At 45.4% G+C, this 27192-nt stretch overlaps 1 protein-coding gene across 3 annotated transcripts; it reads left to right on the forward strand.

The window, feature by feature from the left end:
• The first annotated feature begins 2038 nt into the window (after positions 1–2038).
• Positions 2039–27192, forward strand: gas2l3 (growth arrest-specific 2 like 3). Of its 3 annotated transcripts, none has more exons than XM_041963951.1 (9): positions 2039–2146; positions 13436–13491; positions 19086–19272; positions 20291–20409; positions 21198–21339; positions 22798–22861; positions 22982–23123; positions 24106–24210; positions 25015–27192. In XM_041963951.1, exons 2-9 carry the CDS (start codon positions 13468–13470, stop codon positions 26371–26373), a joined length of 2142 nt encoding a protein of 713 aa, XP_041819885.1. In that variant the 5' UTR covers positions 2039–2146; positions 13436–13467; the 3' UTR covers positions 26374–27192. The 3 variants fall into 3 exon arrangements, with proteins under 3 accessions (XP_041819885.1, XP_041819887.1, XP_041819886.1); XM_041963953.1 differs by lacking the exon at positions 2039–2146 and adding an exon at positions 2696–2763; XM_041963952.1 differs by lacking the exon at positions 2039–2146 and adding an exon at positions 11167–11267.

Consider the following 27192-nt stretch of genomic DNA (forward strand, 5'->3'; position numbering starts at 1 on the left):
AACATTTGCACGTCAGAAACTCGATTATGATATCTCTGATATGACATGAATGTGGCATAAGCCTGAGAAAAAGCAGTATGGAGACAACCAGTACCAAACCGTACACTAAATTAACGCCCAGGTAAAGTAAGGTACGATAATGTCTGCTGAGATTTAAAACTGTATGAGGAACATACAGTTTTACATTTCTATTTATTTGCACAACTGCAAATAAATAGAAATGTCCTCAATCACCACTTGCTGTCTGATTTATAAGGAATGAAAGTGCTTTGCTCTAAATCAGTTAATTGTGAGTTCATGTAGTCTATAGATAAATAGAGACGGTGTGAGTTTCATTTTATTCCAGTGCTGACTGCCTCTGATCTGACGTTACTGATTAGCAGCATATCAGTGAGGCTGTAGACGCTGAAGAACCTGCTGTTAACTGAAATGTTTAACCAGCTCACCTACATGAGCCCAAAAAAACTGGATATTGTCCACAATGGAACAATATCCAGTTTCAGGGAGCTTAAAAGGGTCAGCTGGCAGGGGGGGCTGGCTCGGCAGCTGGAAGACTGGCTGTTTACTGAAGTATTTATAACAAAAAAGGTTGAAGTGGAGGCTGCCATGGTTTCACTCCACAATGGCCAGGGTGCGGCTCAGGCTCCACACAAACCTGTCCTCCCTCTCCCTCACGAGACGGGGCAGCTCTGAATAGCCCCTGGAGAGATATCTGGATGTGAAGATACTCATCCTCCTCATTGTTAAACATGAAGCAGGCCAGTGTTGGCTCGGTCATGTTTATATGTGGAGGTCAGCATCATTCCTGTCAGGCAGGGGTGTCTCTGTTTTCAGCAGTCCCCAAGCAGCAACGGGCAAATTTATTTTGTATTTATATGCTATTAACATGTTTTTTTTAATCTATTATTCCATGCTTGGTCTTTTTACTTTGCTTTCCAAGATCCTCCTCCTCAGCTCGTCCACGGTAGTTGTAACAAGGTCTACGGCTGCACGTGCATCAATTTAACAACAATCCTGTCAAAGGGCTGTGACAGTGGGCTGAAGTCTTAATCAGCCTGTGTTTTGTTGACAGTGGCTTTTTAAGCAAAATGACTAAATAAATAATAAAATGAAAAAATAGATAGTTGATAGACAATGTTTTACATCATTTTTTTCTTTTCTTCTAATCTTTTTCAAACCCAGTGTATAGAAAAGTATCAAAGCGGTAACTGCTTTTGCTGCAAATGGATTTTTCACATTTGATGAAGATGACAAAATACAGAAAATATTCATAATATTTAATGCTGTGTGTAAAATATGTGAAATATTCAGTTAAATGTGCTGCTATTTATGTCTGAGGTAAGTAAGAGAGGGCTAACAACAGAAATACAATGTTTTTTGGACTTATTTGGGAATTTTGGAGAGTGCTGCTACATAAAAAGCACACAGATCATAGATGAAGAGCAGATGGAAATCCATTGTATGGCTCTGTGTCATTTTATGGAGTGGGATTCTGAAACATGTTACCAGTTCCACATTCATGTTCATAAGCAATTCTGATAAAGAACATAAGATGTTACACAGTATTAAACTGATAAACAATGTTAAATATGTGCTTTAAGCTGTTCGAATATTTAGGATTGAAATGTTTTACAGGGTACGGGGGCACTTTTACTGTACACAAACCTTATATAATCATGGGCTTTAATGAATAAAAAGAGATACATCACTTTGAAAGTGGAAGTGCAACTCAAACAAGCGTGTTCAGTATAAAGTGGCTGACATCCCTGCAGCTTTCCTCCAACTGCTGGAGGAACAGAGAGGAATAAGACTGCATCAAAGCAAAGTGAAAAAGGCAAAGCAAATATATAAAAAAAAGAATCATTCATTGGAAGATTTAAGATGCTTTCATAGCTTTATTTATACACTTACACACACTGACTTTCGCCATTCAGTAAAATGACACTCAGGTGAGCCTGTGACCCCGCCCCCCAGCGGACCGAGCGCTGTGATTGGCTGGTTCGAACACCGCTGCCCCACAAACACACAGCAGCGGATAGCATGAGTAAGAGTACCACCTCAAGATTTCCACAAGGAAAAGCGCCTTAAATCAACACAAACTGCCCGGACTTTCTGCTGGAAGACTCTACACCCTCCACTGTTGCTGGCAAGTCTAAAACTTTTTACTTAATCTCGGTGTTGAATTAACGGGGGTGAGTTTAACCGAAAGTTGTCGCCTCTGCAGAGGTTTTCTCCGGTTTCTCCCCAAAATCCAAGAGGGAGCCTCGTGGAAGCGGCTCGTGCTCGGGTCAAGTTAGCAAAAATACAGAAAAAAATACCGTTATCTTTTCATATAACTGTGTCCCAGTGAGTTTTTAAGTCTTTAAACAGAAGTGTTCAGGGATGCTGCCAGGAGATCCGAAATAACGCAGTATTTGAAGTTTAACTGTAATTAAGTATGCTATTGTTTTAAAAGTGTTTATTTCCTGAAACGTTTTCAACACAGCTAGCTTAAAACCTATCGTCACCGCCGGTCACTTTCACCTAAAGCCTGTGCTTGTTTGTTTTTTTTTTGTTGCTAAATTATTAAATAAACCACGTCGCAATCAATATTAAGTGATTAAAAGTGCAAATGAAAGCAACTGACATCTTTTCAGGCTTCACTGTTACATAACGGCAGGTAATTGACGTTGACAGGTCTGTGCGTGTTTGTGCCGAGAGAGAAACAACAGCTTCCAGTCTGGACCACGCACACGTTTGGTCTTGATTGGTGGGAATAAATAGGTAAGAGGATCAGTAGTTTACTGGTGGATGTCTAACTTGGGAGCTGCCTGCTGATAAAGTGAGGTTGCAGCGGCTGATGGTGGGATGAAGTGAATGCTGTGTTTGTATGAGTTCATTAGGTAGAGAGTGAAATGCCCCGTCCTGAGACTGGAAGGCACTCATGCTGCTGTCCTTGGATCAAAGTGCACACTGGCGAACCTGCTGTGCCTGGACAATGAGGAAGAATCCATTAATGAGGAGTCCGGTTCATGTGGTAGACCTGGTTTCCTGTTGGAGGAAAAAGGAAGAAGTAAAGGCTCGGCAGGTGCTTCCTGCAAATAGGGTCACACTTGGGAAGGAGCATTCACACACTGCACCTCAGTGTGCTGAAGAGTCCATGGTCATGTTTATTTTTGTCCTCACAACAACAACAGTTCTTGACTTGACCTTGTGATGTAGCCTGAGGATCAGACTGAATGGTCATTTCCTATATGACTTAATAAGCGATGTGGGTGGTGATTCAGTGGTGTGGAACCAGAATACTTATGATTATGGCTGTGAATTAATTTTTCCACTGTGCATGGATTTTACAATGACATTACCCAGAATGTGATGTAACTGTAGTTCATGGCTCTGGAAAAAGGAAGGGGTGTGAATGAGAGTGGGAGTTATATTGTTATTCATCCTCACATGCTGTTCATATGACACTAATGTATCTAATCACCAGCACATCCAATAACTACCAGCATCTCCATTGAAGTGAACACCAATCAGCTGATGGGTAGGCTCACCCTGCTGGCTTGACCAGCTCAGCTATTGGGAAATGGACTTGCATCAAGTTGCATTAAGATTAGAGTCAGTGATCAGTTAAATGTGCTCCCTGTGTTAAAGTGTTACTCGAGGCTGCTCTAAGCTCGATGTTTATACCAAAACACATCTGTCTTATCAGCCACAGTCACAAGGTGAAGATGCAACAGAGAGTGTGTCCATTCCCACGAATTGAAGTGCTGTTATTATTCTTATTATCCAAAGTAAATCATGCTGTCAGTCTGGTTTCTCTCCAACCACAGAGAGTCGCAACTCAAAGTTAGTTTGACAGATATGGATTTTTAAAGGCTGATGTAACAATAGTTTGGAGCAGGAAAAAGATGAGAAGAAACTGGATATTCTCCATAGTACTGGATTGTAGATCCTGTGTGTGCATTCATTTATGTGGCTTAAACTTCGGCAAGTTTAATACTTTTTGCTTGATTTTTCCCAAGAAGTGTTTCCTAAAAGTCTATAAGCCAATAAATGATCTACTTTTGCGAGTTATGTCTACCAGGTGGAGCTCACTGCCGTTGTCCGTTTAGACAACAAACGGTCACCTGATCGCTGGCGACACAGTGCATCGCTCTGTTTCAGACAAAGCTGTCACTGCTGATGAATGTTCAATGAATGAGCGCACACATGAGTAGCAACCCCAATTCCAACTATCTTCATAATCGCCATCTGCTTGATCTTTGGCATCAGGCCTCACGGTTTGGGCCTGCCAAGACCCCCGAAAGAAGTTAAGTCCGAGGGGGCGTGCACAAACACACACACACACACACACAGTCATGCACAACACCAGATGAGACAAAGGAGGCTTAATGAGTTAAAAATGCACGTGGGCACATATGGGCTACGATGCTGCATGTGTGGACACAATGGAGATGATAAAATCTTGGATTACCCCTCATTTATTGAGGGTACAGCTTACAGGAGGGGAATGGTGGTGGTGGGTGGGTGTGTGTGTGTGTGTGTGTGTGTGTGGGGGGGGGGGGGGTCGTGGTGTGTGTGTATGTGTGTGTAAAAGGGGGTTGGTTATTCTGTAGGTGGATGTGTGTAGATACTGTAAATAGTTGCTCAGTAAGGCTGACATCATTCGTTAGTCATAGAAGGACATTTGGATTGGTAACATTTATACGATTGAGACAACTGAGTAATCCGTTTACTATTTTAATGCCACAAGTCATTATGTGAGTATAGTTTTACAGATTTGCATCAGTTTGAGAGCTGCGTGTTAATTGGATTTTCCTTTGTTTCCATTTTATTATCAGTTTATTAAAAGACATCCTGGAGATCTAGCGGAGCACAGGTTTCTCCCAGCGTGTCTTTGCCTCGATGTGGCTGATTAAGGTGAAAGGTCCTCCAGTTTTTAAATCCCACGCCTCTTCCTTGGATTATTATGTGACAAACAAACGTGGCTAATTAGTCTGAGCTCGTTGACCCCTTGACCTTTCGCGTCTCCTTGACCTGACCTTCTGTGGAGAATAGGGAAGGGGCAACGTGGCTGTTTGGACTACAGGGGGATATCTTAAGTGACTGATAAAGCATGTTAGACAGCAATGCTGAGGTTGTGTGTTTAGACATTGCATATTCCAATTATTGGAAAAAATCTTAATTATTGGCAGAACTTGCGACACAGGATAAGATTATTATTTCGTGTGACTGAAATTAAAGGAAATAGTGATAACATGATTGAGTTAATATGCTGACAGTAAAGGAGGATCCCAGCTGTGCTTCCCAAACTGTGTTTTCACAGGAAGGCCACCTGGCAGGTTTGTCATGGATAATGTCTCATTTGAAATCAAAAGGTTTCTGCAACCATTTGTTCCTTCCCAATGCACCTATCTGCCAACAGTTTCACGTCTCAGACAATTGATCTAATGAACGCATGATGTGATACAGTTCTGTTCATTAGGGAAAGATCATCAGTTGCGTTTTTTAAAATAACGGCTGAGGAAAGATCAACGGTCAAGCTGATCTGGTAGCATGCTCGGGTATTTCAAACCGCCGGTTGCTGCTGGATGCCTGTTCTGCAACTGAAGCAATGATGTCATAGCAGTTGTGTGTGTGTGTGTGTGTGTGTGTGTGTGTGTGTGCGCGTGTGCGGTCAGCAGAAACAGCTCAAAGTGGGCATCTCGCCAGGCCAACTGCAGGTTAAAGGATGTCGCGCCTGTGTGTGTTGGCCATGTTGATTGACACAGTCCACTGACTGCTGACATCATGTAGGGAGGGAACTTAAAATGAGGAAGATGACTTTGAAAATGGAAAGAGTTTAAACTGTCAGTTCAGGCTTTGCAGTTGGCACAAACTGGTGCCATGTTGGAACTCCGTTGGAGAGCTGTCTTATTGTGGTTTGGCTGTTGCTCCATTTAGTAATTTTCTCAGTCAGAGTCAACAGTCCGAGGAAAACATGTCTCCAAAATTCAACCGAAAACAGTGCATTTGATGCGTCACCTGACCACATCACACAGCCCGTTCATTCATAGCTTTTCCTAAACAGCTAAACTTGGAGAGCATGCTTTCCACAGAGCAGACTGGGCACCACCTCCTTCAGCTGCTGTCAAACATCAGAGTCACTGTTTGGACTTTCTCCTGGCCCAAACTGACGCGTGCTGTTTATTTAGTTTGTTGCTGTTTCAAGATTTGGTGAGGAATCTCTCTGTCAAGTCAGCTCAGAAGTTGCATCTTCTGCTAAGAGACTTTCAGTGACTAGAGATTTGTTTCCTTTATCAGTTATTAGATTTAACATAATTTTACGCAGAGTAAGTTTGTGGATATATTTTGGGTAAATATACGGCTGATAGTCTGTGATGCCAATGACAGTCTTGTGTGGAAGCTCAAACACACAAGAGGTGGTGTGCTGCAAACTGAAGCCTCCTTCTACTGACCTGGAATCAGCTTGCATACATTCCTCTGTTGGTCAAGGTTGTGGAAAGCAGGCAGGAAGCCTGATCTTGAGTCAGCACTGAGGGGCTTTGGAAACCTTGAAGCTGACCCGGCGGCATGTGGTGAGCTGTGGATTACCATCAACAAATCAAAATGGGATTGGCAGGTGGCTCCCACTCATTCAAGCCTTTAAGATGGACTTTACTCACACTGTCTCACCTCTAAGGAAAGACCACTCAAACAAGGACAAGAGGAAGGAGGCCAAGAACGGTTTTAATCCTGCTTGAAAGGGGGATAGTCTTTTACCATGGAAAACCATGATGAGCAAGCTTGTGCAGGCCCAGGAGGGACTGAATTGCTTTATAAAGTAAAATTTCATTGAAGATGTTGGGCTCAGTTTGACAACAGGCCGTTGACGTTTATTTACTTTTTCATTCTCCTCAACCGAATAAATTTCCCTCTCGACACAATGCAGCCAGGCCCCATCTGTAATGAAAAGGGGGAGGCCGGGCTCTAAATGAAACGCTCCTCCGACAGGGTAATTAAGTTCAGACACAAAGGGCTCAGCAGGAAGGGGTTTAATAAAGGAGGAGTTGGTATTCTCCAGGGGGAAGTTGGGTCCAGCAGAACCCTTTTGCGCTGCAGGGAAGGGGACTGGCGCAGGAGGTTCGCTGGCCCTGTGAGCTGGCCTGCAGCCACTTCACACCGCGGAAACACACACACACACACACACACACACACACACACACACACACACACAAAGATATTACTCATCCGTTTCTGTCTGCTCGAGTTATCAAATTAAATGCCAAAAATAAGGCTTCTTTTTCACATCAGAAATCTCCCAAGATTAAGATAAGATCCTTACTGAGAGGCTTTCAGATATAAATATATGATGCTGGAAAATGAAGAGGCAGTGCATCAAGAGTCTGCCGCCATGGAGATGGTTGAGACACGATAAAGCGGTCAGATAGGGATAACGATGCACACCTTCAGTCTTTCAATGAGGGCTCCCATGGTCTCGAGAATGAGAAAAGAGTGCTTGAGAGAAAAGTAAAAACCCTCCTTACTTTTTAGCTTTGCGTAGCTTGTCAGTTACTGTGCTGTCTGGCTGTGCTTATTGAAATGTTCGGACGCTTTTTCGGCAAACCAACAAGCAATTCGGCTGCAGCACACGGGCCCCTTTAGACTCTGTCACATGCATATTTATGAACATTTAGGTTGGTTTTGAACTAAGCTTTCAGGTACAGTAAGATGAAAGACATCGTGAGAAATTTGCGAAGTAGAAATGTTTTTCCATCTACAAGTTCATTTGGATAGCTGAACCTCCACGCTCAGAGCTACTGGTTACGTATACGAACAAGGCGGAGGAGCATCTCTAACACATAAGCTAACTTCCAAGGAATTAAATAATGAAATTAAAAACATTTTTCCTTGGGCCCCATACAAAAAACACCTCAAAGACCCCTGGAGGTCCTTTAAACTGCACATGGCTGACAATGGTTTTATTTCGTAACTCGTGTACTTTATTCCCCCGACTTCGATTCCCACACACAATGCCAGGTACTGGAAAATCAAAAGGACATCACTGCCTGACATTCTACTTTTAACTCATTACATAATGCATTCTCATTGCTTTTTTGCATTTATGCACGGGTGCTCGCATGCACCGCCGGAATCCCCCGGGCTGCATGCGTACGCCACGTGCTCTGTGTGTTGCGGTGATGGAGCGCCGTGGAGGTGGATGCGCTCTGCTGTCTGGAATAGCGCTGATCCTCTTAAATGATTACTAGCTGCGACCAGAGAGAGAGGCGACCTGCGTGGGGAACACGCGGACAGATGTCTCACCCCCACCCTCAACAAAACACACACATCATCTATGTTTAGCTCAGGCTACAGGGAAGCTCGGACTAGATCCCTTTCCTTTAATAGACTCCAAGTCTATTATAGTGCTCATTTGGATAAAAGAAATTCATTCAGCACCTTTTCCTGAAGCAGATCGTGTGTAGGGCACTACAAGAGGAGAAAATAGGCCTCTTAATGAGAAAAGGTCAAGCTAAATGTATTGTGGCTGTTTGATTGCATTAGGCAGTATCTGGAATCTGCATTGTCTGTTTTGCGTATATGTGTAGCACATGTATTGCATATATGTGTAGCACATATGCTGTATGCTTTTGCATATATCACATCTGGAAAAGCCATCTAAAGTTAAATTATAAAAGGGGTTGAGTCCATTCAGTCTGGAAATAGCAGTTTTCCTGAGGGGATAAAACCTGCAACAAAGCTTTTATTTCACTCCTAGCAAGAAATACAGGTTGGTCAACCCAAACCTGACCGGGGTCTTTTGTGTACCAGGTTTCTGTTCCTCATTTACTCGGCTAATCCTAATGTTGCTTGAGAAGAATGGCTGCACTGGAACGGAGGCTAATGTTTCAGTAATCTTAATGCAGAATTGGGAATCATGGGAAGCTGTGAGTTCCCACTCTGTTCTGTGAACGCGGCTTTTCCAGAATGCCAAAAATAACACCGTTCATACGAAGTACCGCTTGTTCATCATGAGTTCGTCAATCAGCGATGTAAGTCGATCCACAAAGAGGCTCAGCTGCGTATTTGGCCCTAGAGAAATCTAAGAACATAATCTCAATAACTTTCAAGGCTTCCGAGAAGCGGGGAGGTGGCGGAGGAAAATGTTGCATCACAGATGGACGGCAGAAGAGTGCCAGCATTGTCGCACGCGTTTCCTCCCAGCAGCCGTTGGGGAATGTGCGTGGTAGCGCTCGGTGTCGAGCCCTGCCCTTTCCAACGTGCCACTCCCAAGTTCCCCACCACTATAAAACATGTTTTGTCTTCGCCTCCCCTCTTTGGCTTCGATTCTCTCTCCCTCCTCTGTGCTTGACATTTGACTGTGTGTGGGTGCCTTTGGTCCCTGTAGGGAGCCACGCTCTCAGGCTCTGCTGAGGCCCCAGATGCACACAACTGGAGTCCAGAGCCAAAGATTTGCCCTTTGTCCTGTGTAGCTGTGTGTGACCCGTCACGAACGCCTGTATGCTGAAAAGAAGCAGAACCATTATGGGTTGTTTTCCTCCTCTGAAATCCTAAATGTCGTCATTCTGTCACTGTTTCTGGTTATTCTGCTTTGTAGCCTCGGGGACATGGCTTTGAAAGACTTCGCTGACCCTTTGAAATCCTCTCAGGCTTGGCCTCGACGTCACATTTTTTGATCAATGATATTTCCATCCTCTTTCCTTTTCAGAAAAAAATTCTCTTGAAAGTCTTACAGACTGTCACTGAAATTTTAACAGCCCAAGGAGTCGCTCAGTGCATGTTGTGGTCTTCATTTCTTTCAATTTCAGTGGCTTGAGCTTCAAAGTATGCCACGTGTGTAGAGTTTGTGCTGTTGTCGTTGACCAAACATCTTGGGTACACTGAAGACTTCAGGCTAATTTCAGGGATTTTCTTTTTTTTTGTTTCTGAACATTAAGTCTTGTGCATGACTTTAGTGCCCCAGGACACCTGATGTCATGTCTGACATCACATTTACACCAAAATGACTGTGTATATGTGTTTTTTCCAGGTAAACATGTTAAAATAGATGATTGACTGCTTTCCCATTTCCACCAGACAAGTTTGCCTTGTTTTTTTTTTTCTGTTGTGGAAAACAGAAAACGGTAGAAAGCAGCATGGAGGCCAGTGACAACGTTATGATGGTTTCTTTTTTTCTGTCTTTTGCTTCAGTCCATCTTTCAAATCCAACGCTGACTGAACGATTCTCCTCCAGTCACGAGAGGCTCTAAATACCCGTGATTTCTGCGGAGTCTTTTGACCTGGGAATGAAAACCAGTTGTACCCTTTCCACTGAAGACAAAAGCCAGATGATAGTGGGGTTTTTTTTCTAATATGAAAGGGGTAAAGGGTTCCTAATATTGCAAGGATGGTTGGATGGATGTACTGTACATACCAGAGGTCAGCTTGCCTTGCCTTAAAGTATTGGATCTCAGTCAAACGGCACTGTAGCCATTAGAACAGAGCTTGTTGAAACAGCTGCAGAAAACCAACATCTGTGCATCGGAGTCTACTGAATGATGTCATGTGTTCTGTTCTTTGCTTTCTTGGAGTTTTCTCTCTCCAAGGCACATTTGTTGAATTGCTTCCCACGTGGATGCAGGTGTCGTCTCCCTTGATACCTACATCGACACCCACAACCATCAGAAAACAGTTTGTTGGAGCGACAAAGCTTTGCACTCATTGTTTTCCTGCTCCCCACTACAAACTTTCTGCTGAGTGCTGGTTTGGCTGGTGCTCTGGTGGGACTGGAGGGAGGTGGGGGATGGAAGGAAGTGGAGGTAACCCCCCACCTCACCTCCCCTATTCCAGCTCATTCCATTTCATCGCATCCTGGTTGGGGAGTTCCTGGTGTGTGTGTGTGTGTGTGTGTGTGTGTGTGTGTGTGTGTGTGTGTGTGTGTGTGTGTGTGTGTGTGTGTGTGTGTGTGGCAAGCTAACAAAACAATGGAGGCTTTGTGAGAGGGTCCCGCCGTGACTGGATTGTTGGGGGGGGGGGCAGGGGGGCCGTCAGGGCTTAGCGAAGCGTAGCCACTTCATTAGTCAGGGCTCTCCTTTTGCGCCTCCTCCTCCCATCCATCCTCCCTCCCTGTCATGTACTCGCAGCCCTTCCCTCGCCGCTCACTCGTGGAACTACAGAAGCAGGAGTCGCTCTGTCAGGACAGCAGCGAGCGCATCGCAGGGTCGTGACGAGGATGTGCTTTTGAGGCTGATCGGAGTTGTTTGGTGCTCTTTCCTCGCTCGGTACCGTTCTGTTTCTGCTCTGAGGTAGGCTGTCCTGTGTTGTCATCCTTCCTGGCCCGTCCCGTCCTTGACCGCTGACTTGCATCTTCTCTCCCCCGAGCTGCAGTTTTGGTGTCAGATGTCTGAATGCAGCGCTCTCAGGCGGGCCCATGATGACCGACTGAGGATGTGATTTTAGTGTCCGTGGTTGTGGAGGCATTTCTACAGATTTTTGTTCCTCATCAGTTTCATCACTGTATGCGTGATGACATCAGAAAAACCGCATATGTCTAGAAGTTTCACAAACCCACTTTGGCGAAGTGATATTTGTGAGTCTGAGGGGGAAGGCGGGATGTGGGGGTAGTGGTGGTGGGGGACTATTGCCTCAGCTGTGCTGACCAAATTATCAGTGTTATTACTATCTACGTGCTTGTGATTGCTTTCTCTCCCCACCCACACTGCCTCTCTTTGTCAAACACACACCCTCGGGACAGTAGAGTGTCAGGGTAATCCTTCACATCCTGTGTGGGAAAGGGCAGAGAGGAGCGCTCAGGCTAACCCCATCACTTCCTCGTGAGAAACTCTGATGCAGAGCAACTCAAAGAAAAACATCATCATCCCGGCTGGTTTTTACCCGGAGGGCTGTTCGCAGCATCCTCAGTGCCTGTTCGCAGCTTATATCCTGTAATGTTGTTCCAGTACTGCTTTATCACTACACAGAGAATCAAAGCTACATTCAACTTTCCCAGCTCATTCACCAGGACATAAATTTAGAATTTATGTTTTGTAAAGCTGATTACACACTCATTACACGGTGAAATGGAAGAAGACTGCAGGCTGTCTTCTCTGCTGATAGAGGGAGCTTTTTGCAGAGAGATCACGATAACGAGGGCTGATATGTGCTGTAGATGAAAGAGCTGCGTGTCTGAAGTTCGTTTAACAGACTGAATAGTCTTGATGGGATAATCAGGGTACGCCCTGAATGAAGCTCGAAAGTCTGTGTGTGAAACCAGTTAAGCCAGCGGGTCATTCACAGGGCTTTCTCACGTCTCTCTCTTGTCCCTGCAGTCAGAAAGCTTTAGTGTAGGGCTGCACAATAATCCAAACGTATGTAGTCACCAACATCAGGAATCTATTACTGACCTAACTTTACTGTCATCACAGTTTTCAATAAATATATTGTCTGAAGTCTGTGTTCTCAAACACAGAATTTGTAACTGGCCATGTGGTAATGAATCAGTGCAGACATGTAGAAGTGAACCAAAATGGGAAAGAAAATGTTGTATACTGTTGCATAAAAACACTGTTATTTATGTCAAAATCTATGTTGTGATATCAATGTGATATCATGTGATCTAGCCCTGCGTGACTGGATGTTTGTGCATGCTTTACGATATAAAGCACAGTGAGTTTGCTTGAAATGAAATGCAATATAAAAAATGACTTTCCTTACTTTGCCTCAATCAATGTTGATGCAGTTTTCTTTTAAAGGAACAGTTTGATATTTTGTCACTGCACTAATTTTCTTTATTGCTGAGAGGTCAAGGTGAAGATTGATACCGCTCTTGTTTGTGTGTTGGGAGCTAGTTTGTGTGTCGGGGGAAGTATGGGAGCTAATGCTGGGTGCGATTAGCTCAGCTTGCCAGGGGTAAAAGGCTAGCCCGGCCGACCAGCACCTCTGAAATTCTCTAATTCACGTGTTGTGTCTCATTTGTTTTGTCTGCACACAAAAACTAAAAAGTCTTAGAGGGACCTGTGTGGTGCGACTCTTACTTGACAAACAGTTTATCCATCCACTCAGCATTTCTGCCGGTGGTCTGGCAACTCCAGGGTGATGACAAGACTCTGGGTAGTCACTGCTTCTGGCTGTTGTTCACCAACAAACAGTTACAGTATGTAACCCCCTCGTTTCCCCCTGCTTCTAGCCTTTTACGAGAAGCCAAACTAAATGGCGACTGGCTCCACTTCAAGCAGACATGAGTGTGGTATTGATCTTCTTATCTAACTCTTAGCAAGAAAGCAATTATTTTTCTGATGTCAAACTGTTTCTTTAAAATTGCCTGACTAGCCCATGATCAGATAATCTTGAAAATCACCTTTCAGAGACCCAGAGGTGACCGCCTCACACTCTCTCTGAGCTGCTGCAGGGTAGAAGCACAATGAGTTTTTGATCATCTCTTTTTCACCCGTCTCTCTGTCTTATCTTTCCACAGAATGAAGAAGTGACTCGTCTGTGATCGCAGTCATGGCTGTGCAGACTGGCATCCAGGTAGGCTCATCATTATCTACATATGGTTAGATTAGTGTGATTGGCTAGAGGGGAAATGCAGTCCTGCAATCCACCATTTCGCAAGTTTAGCTACACATCTGTGCCAAGTTTCAAATCCCAAACTCAAACTGTTTGCAGTGTTGAACCTGTCTTTGAATACTCACTATAGCACCCTCTTTTGGTCAGGCAGTACCATTTGTAGTGTCCAAGCAGTGAGTCACCAAGACTATCTGTGTGCCAAATCGGGGGAAAAGTCCCCAGACAGTGCTGGAGTTATTCAGATTAAATAAAAGACTGCAGACATCTGTCTCCCGCTGAACAGCTGCGGCGAGCCCACCTGTGTTACAGCATGCCGTCTTGTTGTTGTTATGCATGTCTGACGTTCCACCGCTCGGACCCCGAGGATTTTCTCCGCACATTTTTTAGGAGGAGTGGGTGGAATGCGCAACACTTTTTCCCTTCCCCTCCCAGCAACCAAGTGTCAGCCATCCCAAAACCCAAAACAACAAACGTATCGTGTTACAGATTTGTCACATGGCAGCACCTTGTTGAGGAGGGCTTTTCTCTGTCATCTGGTTTGGAAAGTCCTGGCTCTCCCCGTCCGTCTTGGAATGTGGACGCGCAAAATATGTACCCTATTGCTGTACACATAACATGTGGCAGGAAGCCTCTCAGACTGATGCCCATGTGTTGACGAGGCTGTGAAAAGCTTCCCCAGAGCTGCTGATGGACTGTGGTTGAATGCTGTAGCCTCAGACGCACCAGATTTCCCCTAATGATGGTGCTAATTAGAAGCTGTTATATATTTAGATTTATGTGGTGCATTATCTTTGTAGGCTGCCTTATGTTTCCCTGAATTCACTGTCGCTTCATCTCAAAGAGTAGGATAAGAGTAGTTTACATACACATTAATAAATAACTCTTTATCTTTTCCCATTCAGTAACAAAGAGCGGAGACAACAATGGTGGTGGTTTTCTAATTGGCATCTCTATAAAAGATAGAGCAAATCCAATAAAACAGTCTTACATTTGTCTGTCATGGTGTGGACATGTTTAGTTCATTCATATGTGGTTGAACAACACAGACAACAGAAGACGTGGCTGGTTTTGTTCAGATATTGCGTGCTATCGAAGGCCCCCTGTGAGGATATTGATCAGACTGGTGATGCTGCAGAGACTGTAACACTGCAGCTACTTCCAGAGCTCAGCTCAGAGCTTCACTGCCCATGTAGAGCACAGTCACATCTGATAACTGGTCACACTCTGACTGCTCTGTTCACCCATGCTGAAAATGTATGCACTCATGGAAGTATAAGTAACATATGCGCACATCTATTAATGCAACAGTAAAACACAGCCATTGTAAAACAGAATGTCTGCAGGCTTTGGTCTCATGCCTTGGATGTCTGAACAAATCTCAGAAATCTTTTGTGAAAGCCTCAAATTGTTGCTGTGGGGTTAAAACCTGGTCTCTGCAAAGCTGAAAAATCCTTGTTTTTAGCTTTAAGTTTTCCTGGTGGGGTTTGGAATTTCGAGTTCAAGTTTAAAAACAGAAAGCAAACTGGAGCGACAGGGTTCAGATGTACACCAGTGGGCACGGTTAGGAAGGCGTTATTTCATTTCTTTTAATAGTTCCTACAAGTTCCTAGAAGACAAGGAACACAAGACTGACATATTATCACCTAAAAAGGTTTATATGGCTAATGTGGTAGCCAACAGTTAGCAAACTCATTGCCGTTTGGAGTTGTGTTCCTGTGTTTCCACAGCTGAACAGACAAGAGCAGCACCTATGAAACCTCAACAGAACCTCAGAGGAAGCTGCCATTGATTGTCCACAGTCAGACAAGTCAGCTTTTGGAGGAGCTGTGCTCAAATAACCCACCTCATCTCCCCAAAAATTGCTGGCTCCTAAAATTCCTCATTAAAACCAAGGCTACGATGTCTTTTTTTCCCAGCGTTGCAAATATCTGAGATGTAAGTGGGCAAATAGAATGGCCAAGTCTCTCTTTTAGTATTCGAAAAGAGCCGCATGACCTCATTAGTTCAGCTTGACCAAACCAAACAGCTCTGGGTTTAGTTATGATCCTGAAAGGTCAGTGGTCAACAGCCAGCCCATGGGAAGCTGTAAAAACTGGGATAGCTAAAGTAAATGCAACGATGGGAAGCAATACTTAATTTAATAAAGGAGTTTTAAACAAGTGTTTTGGTGTAACCTGATCAAAATGTAACCTTTAGTCTGACGTTTGACGGAGTGAAGAAACAGTGCGAGGTTTTTCATTCTTCATTCTTGTTGTTCACATGCTTCAGATACACAAATCATTGCCGTATGGCCTGAAGAAAAGCTTCTGTAACAGTGTGAACAGATCATCTGTCATGTGAGTGGCTGAAATACTGAGAAATGGTGTCTCTGCTCTTAATATGAGCCACGAACATCATAGATTAATGAAAATAGATCATGATGTTACAAGAAAAGGTGTCATATAGTTTTGGAATATATTGCCGCGTCCCGTTTTTCCCTTTGACTTCCTGCTACTATTGTTTCATGGAGCTTAGTCGCCCTTTGCTTTAAGTGGCTCAGGTTAAGAGCATCAGATAAATTCCTGAAGCGAAAATGGTAAACATACAGGCTGAGATTCTTACCAGGATCACCAACCCACATTCCAGCAGCTAATGAGCTAACTTTGTCTACACTCAGTTTACAACACAGAGCTGCTTTATAACCTGAACGCTCACTGTGAACCTGTATGCAGTCAGGTGACAGTACGAGGTGGATTATCCCACTGTTAGTTTGTTATTTTTCTAATCGGCACAACATCTTTACGTAACTTCTAACCCTTACACTACACTGCCTCATTTTCTAATTAGCTGGATGTTGGGAAATATTCATATGTTGTCGTGAACCTGCAGAGTGCCACAGGCAGCCTGCCCTTCTGCACTGTGTTATGTAAAATGTGTGTATGTATAAGTGTTTGTGTGGAGGGGGTCTTACCGTCCCTCCTTGAAGTGATGTAACCTTTTCAGTTTTAAACAGCAGGTGTTTCTGACACTTTGTCCTGTGTTTTTTATGCACCTATTCCCCAGTCCCACACATTTGTTCCCACCCTCTGCCGCCCCTTTGGGTTCAAAGGTCAGCCTGATGGGGCTGAATATGGAACAGAAAAACAAACGTGATAAACTGGAGGTGTGGGGTTTGAAAGAGGTGGGCAATGAGCATTTAGGACACAATGAGGTCTGATGAAAGATGCTGTTGAGCTGCATTATGGGAACTGTCGGATGCAGTGTGACCCATAAATGTCAGTGCCCTTAGCATTGTTGTTCAGGGAAGCTCAGAGCATCATCGGAAGTACATTACTGTATAAGAGCCTCTCTGTCCGACTAGCCAGAAGGTCTCCGGTTTGTAGGCCAGACAAACACAATGAATTGAAGGCCTCGACAAGACTCGGCCTTGTTTTAAGCACAACAACCCCTTCAAAACAGTCGAAGAAATGTCCCATTATTGCACAATGACATGTGATGGATGCAAAGATTAAAGGCTGTATCTTAAACGGATGTCAACAGACTGGACGGAGGGAGGGGTGCGGGGGTGGGGGTCATCCAGAAGTGAGTTATGTAATGTCTGGACAAGTCATCACAGTGCACATCTGCTGCTGGTTTCTAGATTACCCCTCCTGCTGCCTGCCAACAATTGAAAGGGCGAAAACAAAACAGCATAGCCATTTGTAAATCTGAATTACATGCACCACGAGGAATAGAAGTGTTGTCATTCTATACCTCCTTAAAACTTGACAGCCAAGACCATGGGTTACTTTAAAATCAGGTTAAAAAGGCCATTTATAGTTTTGTTCATCTTTTTTCTGAAAGCATGTTTTTTGTTAATGTAGTTAGAGACCGTGAAACCAAAAACACTGAGGCTGCATGGGATTATTTTCTGTCTCTCCTTTTAGATCAGCGCCGTAGTGAATTATCAGTGCAGAAAAGAAGTCTGAGACAGGAGGAAATGGGAGGGAGGGGTGTGACAGTAGAGAGGGATATGTTGGGACATCAGTGTCAAGAGCAGGGATGAGCGGCTCGCTCCCGGCACTGAGCCCTGGACTACGAACTCGTGCTCGACACCCATTTAAGCAGTCAAGTGCAACAGCATTCAGTTGTCTCAGTCTTTCCTTTTGGCTTTAAAACAAAAGAAATAATAAAAACTGAAAAGTAGTCTTTCCGTGGACAATGAAAGACGTTGCAGAATATGACACATGCTGGTGCAGAGCTAGACGCGAGGCTGCGGTTGGAGTAAACCGCAGTGGTTACCAGGCCGAGTTGCAGCGCTGTGGCAGCGTCAGAGCGTGCTGCGAACTCCAGCAGAGCATAGAAGTGAAGTGTGGTATGACGGCACCCCTGACGCCTCCTCTCTGCATGGATGGGTCACTAAAATTCCTCTGATAGTCTCACAGTGCCAGGCTGAATGTTAACTAGAGTATGATAATGCTGGCGTGTTTTGTAGAGACAGTTGGCTGTGGAGAAGCTGCTAACCTACATTCAGGGTTAAAAAGCAATCCATTATCAGGTGATGCCAAAAAACAACATTTAGATAGGTTAGTTTTTTCTCTCAGACATTGTACTAAGGATGTGCTCAGGCTTATCTCTAACGCCTCAGTGAACAGATTAAATTAGTGTTTTTTTACTTGTCTAAATAACCAAAGCAAACCTGAGTCCTGAAGCAGTTCTGGAAAGAAAAGAAGATTATTTGTGACAAGTATTGACAGCTTCACACTGTCTGGCACTCTGACTGAGGGAGTCCCTTAATCAAATACTATTCTATTAATTAGTGCTAATTCAGCCAGTGTTTCTAGAAAGACAACTAAATGCATGTTTTAGTCTTAGGAACATTTTAAAAGGGCATTGTTCAACATTTTGGGAAATACGCTTTATTCATGAGATCTGTACCACCCTCATGTATTAATATGAAGACTGGTAACCAGGGGAAACCGCAAGCTTAGCCCGAAGGTAACAAAACCTGCCTGCCAGCACCTCTATGGCTCTCTAAAGACAATGAGTTGCACTATTATGATGGGGGCATAGTAACTTCTTAGAGAGCCAGGCCAGCCGTTTCCCCCCATTTTCTGTCTGCATGCTTAAGATCAGCTAGCTGGCTGCTGATGCTGGTTTCATATTTATTTTAAAGATAGGAAATAGGTATCAGTCTCGCAAACACAAGAAAGCTGATGAGTGTGTTTCCCAGAATGTTGCGATCCCTTTAAAGTTGAATGTCTTAAACCATGACTAACTGAGAGAGTAGCACTCAGATCAGATTAGGCAGATGTCTCAATAAGTGGGCAGCCACACTAATCTCTTATAACATTCTGTCAGGCTGTCTGTTTGTGTGTCTGATCCTTTGAGTCATACAAGGAAATGATGCAGACCGTATTAATTTTATCATCTTCCCAGATCTTAGTGGTTGCAGCCTCGCTGATTTTGCTTGCATATACAAGTGGTTACAAATGTTTTCGGCCCCAAAAGTTCAGCTCTCTGACTTTGTTTCTGTCAGAGCAGATGGAAACCTGCCATTGAATCACCCGTCCGCTTTGCCCTCCTCTCGTCTCCAGGTATGGTTTGGCGAGAAGTTCGATGCCCCGTTGCTGAGCCCCAGGAGCCCTCGCAGTCCATTAGCACAGCGCCACGGCCCCGGTCTCGCAGACGTCTTCCAGTATGACCAGTGGCTGGCGGTGCGGCATGAGGCCACCCTGGTGCCCATGCAGGAGGATCTGGCCATCTGGCTCTCTGGCATGCTGGGTAAGTGCTGCATGTCAGCCCAGAAGTACTGCTTTTAGTGGTTTTGTCTCATTTTTGGTATCATGTTGAGAGTAAATGTGTCCAAACCAGTGCTTATGTAAATCATCATTGGGTAGCTGCATGCTAACAGTTTGCCCCTGGAGGCTAGGAAAATACTGGAGCACAATTGACACGGGTGTCCCATGTAATTGGATTTGGATGCTGTTATTTCCAACTGGGCCTTAGCAAACCACAGAAACAGGAGTGGAACAAAATCCCTCATTTCATCCTTCTCCACCATTATACTGACATCTATTGTCCATTACAACACAATGGAGCAGTGAGGAAACTGAAGCTGACTGGAAACTGACTCTATTGTTGACTGGTGAAACTGTTTCTAAGAGGCAGACAGTTCAGTTTTTCTCACGAGGAATGTGGGCAGGTACTAAATGCTCACTATGAGTTATTGGTACCGTGACCGCAATGACCTATAAACCCCATTTTTAGACCTTTTAAACTGTTTGACCCACCTGATAGCCAATCCTGAGCGGCAGAAACAGGTGGCGTGCAGCGGATAAAGTTTCAAGCCTCGAGGCTCGGCTGTTGTTATGTGGAAAATAAACTTTTGTGGAGAAATCTTCAGTCACTTAGTGTTACAGCTATTGTGGATTTTGTTCCCAATGCAAATTCGGTTCACATGGCCTTTGTTGAGTCTCCTAGGGCGGTGATTTACAATAAGGGGTCGTGGGAGCAGCATGAGCCCTTGAGGAGTTTGTAGGGGAATCTTCTGTTGAACGGTCCATGTGAAGTGTTTTTGTAAGGTCCCAGAAAAAAACCTCTGGAGAAGACAAAAACGCTTATAGAGTGGAGGAAAAAGAATGTAAATCTGGGCTGTAATTGTATTTATTTGTACTGCAAATTTTGACCTACAGAAAGTGAAGTGAAATGGGACAAATCTCTTTATAAAGGGCCGTTGCAGATGACAAAGAAGGATCATTTGCATGGTGCTGCCCGTCTTACATATTTTTCATTTCTACAGGAGAGGAGGTCAGAGCAGAGTTTTTCATGGAGGAGCTGAATAACGGCGTGAAGCTCTGCCAACTTATCGGCGTGCTGCAGACTAAGATCGCCCAGAGCTGCCCCTCCGCACTCTGCAAGGTGAGTCACACGGCAGCGATGAAAATAGCTCGGACGATCGTCCAAAGGGCAGCTTTCATGCTGTTTGGGGAGAGCTCCGCAGGTCACAGGGTGGACAAATCTCGGGCTGAACTCGCTTGAAGTTCAGTTTTCTGTCTACTCTTAGGAGCTGTGAGGTGGCGTTCTGCCACTTTATCCAACATTTTTAAATTTTCCTCCAAGAGCTAATACACAAAGATGCAGCAGCAGGGTAGAATATTATACTGTACATGGATATTTTCAGTGTTTACAAATGACAACAACTTGCTTGAAAACGGTAAATGTACTGTTTAGAGGTGCACTTGTATGTGAAACTTGTTTTAGCATACATTTCATGCACAACATATATAATACATTACTCCTGCAATTTGTCTTCTGCACAAGTTATTAACACAGAACCTCCCTCATGCTGGATTTTAGTAACGTTTGCATGTACTGTGTGAACTTCCTGATGAATTGACTATAGCAGATGATAGAGACAGTGCCAGATGTCATATGTAAGTGCAAGAAACTCAGATACCCTCTGAGCTAACAGGGTTAATGGGAAATATATAATTTTCCTCCTGTTACTCTTGTAAAACAGGCACAAAGTCTCTAGAGTCTCTCAGTCAATGTGTGCACTCATCTCATAATGACGTTGATGGAAACCTGTCTGTATTCTCACATTTTTATCCTCGTCGTCTTATATCCCCTCACTTGGCCACACGTGTTCACACTGATTTCCATGACGATGATGATGAGGGTTCATAGATTTTTATTGTTCCTGACAGCTGTTCCCCACAAGGAAGGTGGCATGTAAGCGGGACGCCTCTCCAGGCTCCTTCTTCGCCCGCGACAACACCGCCAACTTCCTGGCCTGGTGTCGCCACATCGGTGTGGAGGAGACCTACCTGTTTGAGTCGGAGGGCCTCGGTAAGAGCCGCAGCAGACGCCACTGAAACCTCGAGACCAGTTTTTTATTTTCAGTGCCTAACTCTCTCTCTGAAAATCCAGCCACCTAAAATGTGAACCTGCTTCTGAGTAAATGTGACCTTTGAGTTTTAGAGAACAAGAACATTGTGTGTTTTTGGCTGATATGACTGTGTGTACACAGTCTCTGGTTCTTATAATGCAAGAACCCACACTAACTTATCAAAGTGCTCCTTCGGGTGCTTGGGCAAAGATTGATATAAGTTTGCCACAATCCTTCCACTTAAAATGCCAGTTGAGGAATGTCACCTTATTCATCTGCTAAATCTTTTATTCCAGGAGATCAAAGTGCAACAAAGTCTGCATTTAACTTTCTTACACCTGTCTGACACCAACCAAGTCATGCTTTTGAGTCTGAAAGCTTTAGAAACGGTATCATGATGAGTTTTCCTGCATGTGCTTGGCCACTGACTGTCTATCGGAAAAAAGAGTCTTTCTATTTTTCCTCCTGAGCTTTTATTTCTTTAGTGAGCATCAGTTTAGTCCAAGACAGTTTCAAAATCTGTCCAAGAGGAAGTTGAGACCATGCAGAAATAAGGCACCAGAGCAAACAAATACTTGAGGAGTTCTTTTAAATATTTACCTACTTTATTTGCAGATATGTCTGCAGGTTTGTACAAACCACTACCACATATTTATTTAGCCTGATAGACGTTGGGACACTGAACTCTTTGTAGTGCTTGAGTAAGAGGATTGAATGGACCAGGCAGAGAAATAATGGCAGAAAACTTTGGCAAAGTGGCCACTGAAGTGTTAGTGACTGAAAAAAAGTGCAGTGCAGCTCTTATCGGTCAGTTTGTTTAACGAGGACTGTATCTTTCAGCATGAATATAATTAACTCCGCCCTGTTTGGAGTCAGTGTTGGGCTTCACACTGAGGATGTTTAACATAGAGAAACAGACTGCGGTTGTAAGCTCCTAGTAACTTAGCAGAGCTCTGTTGTTTAAGCCTTTCTTCTTAATGGTTTAATAGGATCTGTTGTGGAGAGCAATCACCCTGAGTACTCTGTGTGGGGGATCACTTCATTACAAGTAATGGCTCTCCAAAAGAACGGATTGGAGCGATTTAGAAAGAAAGCCATACATCTGCTGCTCAAGGAACTAAAACAGACTGTCCAATTCTTCTATATATTTTTGTTTCATTAATATCCTGGAGTGACTTTATAGTTTTACTCTTGACCCTGAACGTCTCCTCTCGTCTTTATGAATCACCAAACAACCTCAGGGAGTAACTGACTTTATCTCATGCGCTCATAACGTCACGCTTCAGAATGTAAAACGAGAATTTTGCGGCGCCTCGTCCCTCTTCCTCTCCGTCCTGTTCTGTCTCTAAAGAAAACAGACATGGCAGCTGCTTCTTCAGATTATTTGTTAACAGTCTGTTAATTGTTTTGTGCCTCAGTGCTGCACAAGGAGCCTCGGCAGGTTTGTCTCTGTCTGCTGGAGATCGGCCGCATCGTCTCCAAGTAAGTCCCTGAGCACAGAAGAAGAAGAAGGAGAGGCTTCGCATGAATCTTTAAGAAACAGTTTCAGATTGGCCGAACTTTTTAGTGCGAGAGACGTGAACTCTGCCGTGTGTTCCTCAGGTACGGCGTGGAGCCCCCTGTGCTGGTGAAGCTGGAGAAGGAGATTGAGCTGGAGGAGACTCTGCTGATGACGGAGGAGCCGCCTCCGGCCGTCAAGACCTTCAGCGTGTGCTGTCAGCACGGCGGTCTCTACCAGCCGGGGGTGAGTTCTGACTGACAGCTGGAACACATGAACAGGAAACCAACACTGTAGTGTTTTTAAACAAACGCAACATGAAGCGTCCCCCCCGGAGGCGGGGAGCGTGGCACGAGCGCTGGCCCTCCTCTCCTCTGAGTTACCGCCGCCAAAAACACGTGCGATGTCGGCGAGCTGTCATCTAACCTCAGTCTAGACGCCGGTGTTTACGCAAACAAGCAAAAAGAGAGCTGCTGATGTAAAGCGTCGAAGGGCTGCAGCTGATCACGTTCGCCTCACATAGGTGGTACATGTGCGACCCAGTTGAAGCGGAGCCAAGGCTCTTGCCGCTTCGCTGGCGCCCCACGGGGTATGACACATCACGGCTGACCACGTGGCGCTCTGCCGGCACCCTGTGACTCGTGCTCACACAGATATGTGCCGTCATACAGCCATAAGCAAGCGCAGCGGAGGACCAGTATATTGTAATCCAGTGTAAATACTCATCTCTTTCACAGCGCAGAGGCTCCTCCATCAGCTGTGGTTATAAATTTTTCTGGGTTTATTCCCAAGCGGGTAAAACAAGGCTCGAACATTGTCGGGGTTGTGGGTTTTATTCCCAGAAGAGACAGCTGGGCTAAAAATAGCCGCACTCATTGAAGTGGAAGGCAGTTTGGGTAAAAGCATCTATCAGCTGGCATTTTCCTAAACACATTGAAATAAGCAGCTTGTAGCAGTAAGTTATTTAAGTCTTCATCACCATGAACTTGCATCTTGTTGTGGGAGAGAGATTTTAACATGACTCACGGCTTGATGTGGTCGCAATAATTACATGTGGCCGCAAAAGTGTAGGTCCTTAAATATATTGCTTTGTTTTCCAAGCTTCTGAAGTGACACATGAATTATCCAGCTGTCAACATTTATCATATTATTTACAAAGAGAGTCCCATAGTGCTGCCAGTGAGACAATCAATATGGCTGCCTTATAGTCCTCCATTGTCCGTTGTAGGAGCATGGCATGGACGACCCACCCTGCAACTGCTCCAACAGAGTTTCCATTGAGTACCTGTCAGAGGGACGCTACAGACTGGGAGACAAGACCCTCTTTATTCGGGTGAGTGCTGAGAACACACACACACACACACACACACACACACACACACACACACACACACACACACACACTCACTCTCTGCAGTGGCAGCAGACTCTTGTTAGCTCACTTCACGTCACTAATCCACATCGTGCCTGAGTTGTCACACTCAGAGTCACAGCTTTTAAAATACACTCATTTCACATGTCAGTGTTTCGTTATGTTATCCTGAGAAAGAAGATCTATTTATATCTGCTGGGGAAATAAATCTGCAGTCCAGTTCAGCAGAAATGCTTCTATACAGAAAAAGGAGGTGAAGGTGAGGACGATCTGCAGCGTTCACCGTGCTGGAACAAAGTCAGCTCTTCTGTTTCTCACTCTGGCCTTTACGAGTGCTGCTTAAAATGAGCTGAAACACAGTTACAGTGCATGAATACTGTGTTTATATCCTATTAAAAGTGTTTGGCAACACAGGCTGCTGCCACTGTGTGTGTTTGTGTGTGTGTGTGTGAGCTCTGGCAGAGGTGCAGGAGTCTTCATCACTGGAGGCTGTGGCTGAACGCACGTAAGCTCGTTACCCAATCGTGGCGGATGGCGTTCGGCGATTACATCATAGTTACACTGATGTGCCTCAGGACAGACGCGCTTTTTTATAGATCTGCAGCAGCTATATTAGGAACTTCCTGGAATGTCACTGTTGATTTTTCTCTGTCTACAAAGAGCCGTGATTGTTTTTGATTTAAAGAAACATTTGTCTTTTTAAGATCGAACCAAATGAACCTTTGAGGGGAAGTGTTGTGACCAAATGCTGTTTTCCCCCCGCAGATGCTTCATGGTAAACACGTGATGGTGCGTGTCGGTGGCGGCTGGGACACGCTGCGCGGCTTCCTGATGAAGTACGACCCTCTGCGGGTTCTGCAGTTCACCACTCTGGAGCAGAAGATCCTGGCCTTTCAGAAGGGCCCCCCAGGCCTGGGAGGCCACCCCGGCAGTGCCGCTCCACCCCCTCCTCCTGACATGGACCCCCTCGCCGCCGTCAATAACCTCATTTCCTCCTCGGCCTCCTCTTCCTCCTCCACATCCTCGTCTTCCTCTTCGTCTGGCTCGGCCGGTAAGCCGGTGTGCGTGACCGCTGCGGGTCAGACGTGTCGGTCCTACACGGCCTCCCCAGCCTGCACGCCAACGATGCCCAGAAAAGGTTCTGCCACAGCGGTCAAGAAGAACCTCCAGGGGGCGCAGTCCTCCCCCAGGAAGCCCACCCAGCTGCCCCTGCCCATCACCACCAAAGGTTCCTCCTCTCTGCCCTCCACGCCTGTGGGGAGCTCCTCCAAACAGTCTCCCAGCCCAGGGTGTCAGGGGGTGCAGGTCCCTCGCAGAGCTCTGACTCCATCCTCAGCTCCATCAGCTGCCCCTGCAGATCCAAGGCCCGCCTCCAATCCTAGGCTCAGACCGTCACCACGCGGCCCCGCCTCTCAGCCCAGGAGCCCGGTCTGCCCCGAGCCGTCTTCCAAATGCCCCAAACCCTCCAGCCCCTGCACCTCCCCCATCGCCACCTCCGTGCCTCGCCCCGTCACTGCACCAGGACGGGCACCCACCCCTAAAGATGCCCGGCCCCCATCAGGGGCCAGCCAGCGCTCTCGCCTTGCACAGCGCCGCCCTGGCTCCCCAGCCTCACGCCTCCGCCTGGACGTCACCAGGCGGGTCCGGACAGCCACGAAAGCTGCGGTGGCGACAACTCCCCAACCCCGGACCCCCACCCCCAGCTCACGGACAGCCTCCCCGGCGCTGCCAAAACCCGCCTCCTCCCTGCCGAAGAGCAAAGAGATCACAGCCAAAGCCAAGGGACCGGCCCCCGTCAAGGTGGCCGCTGCCCCTCCACGCGGTACTGCTGCTGTCCCCGGGCGGGTCCACGGGGGCAACACGGGACCTTCTCCCACCAGCAAAACCAATCAGAAAACACCGGCCGCAACACAGAGGGCGGGGCGAAAGCAAGCAGCCACCACTAACCCCATCAACGGGAAATCAGCTCTGAAACCTGAACCGACTCCAGTCCTGCAGAAAACCAGCCCCAACGTCAAAGCTGGTAAGACGGAGCCCGGCGTCAGCAAGAGGGTCCCACAGTGTCAGGGCAAAAGCGGGGACGCTTATTTTGAAATGAACAGTCGGAGGAGACAGAAGACGTAACGGCAGGGTCTCCGAGGACTTGCCAAAGCCAGCAGGCTGGTCACATGTAGCTTATTAGAAACCAGCACATGTTGGAGCTCATCGAACAAGCTCATCGTGACACTAATCCACATCAGAGAGGTTCTCATGTTTGACCATTTTTTTGTCTTCAAATCTATTTTTGTTTGTTGGTTTTTGTATGTTATTTAACAGTCTTTAATTTTATTTTTTTTAATCCAAAAGGGTCAAAGATGTCATGCTTTGTTTGTGTCGTGTTTGTGGTGATTTAATGGTCTTCTTTGAGAGGTCATCTCCATTTACCTGTTAGATACTAAAACTTGCACAATGTTTACAGTTTCATCTTCATCACACGTGCAGCCGTTACAAATCATTTGTCAGCTGACTTTTAAAGAACTAATAGAATTGAGTAGAAAGCCCGTGTTCAAACACAAACCTCAGAGCGACACAGACTCCCAGGACACAGCCATGGTTTAGTTAAACGCACTTATGTGAGTATTTGCAGGAAGCGGATCAGTTTGCATTCATGGCGAAGCAGCTTCTGAGTCCTGTTTTTCTCCAGCAGGTTACCAAAGTTGTGACATGTCTAGAGTTCAGTGATGCAACTGGAACACAAACGATGGTTTCTGATGATTTATTTCTCCCCAGTGAGAACACACACTCCACTGGTGGATAGTGAGATGTGATTTTTGTATAATGATATCTAGGTGGACGGTTTCTGGTGATGGCGCCTGACAAAGCGCCATCGGGAGCGGACCTTCCTGTCGTGTGCCTTCATCAGAAATCTCTCGTTTCTGGGCGGCATTAGAATGTATTAGACGA

The sequence above is a fragment of the Chelmon rostratus genome, chromosome 22, assembly GCF_017976325.1.
Source record: "Chelmon rostratus isolate fCheRos1 chromosome 22, fCheRos1.pri, whole genome shotgun sequence".
Lineage (NCBI taxonomy): Eukaryota > Metazoa > Chordata > Actinopteri > Chaetodontiformes > Chaetodontidae > Chelmon > Chelmon rostratus.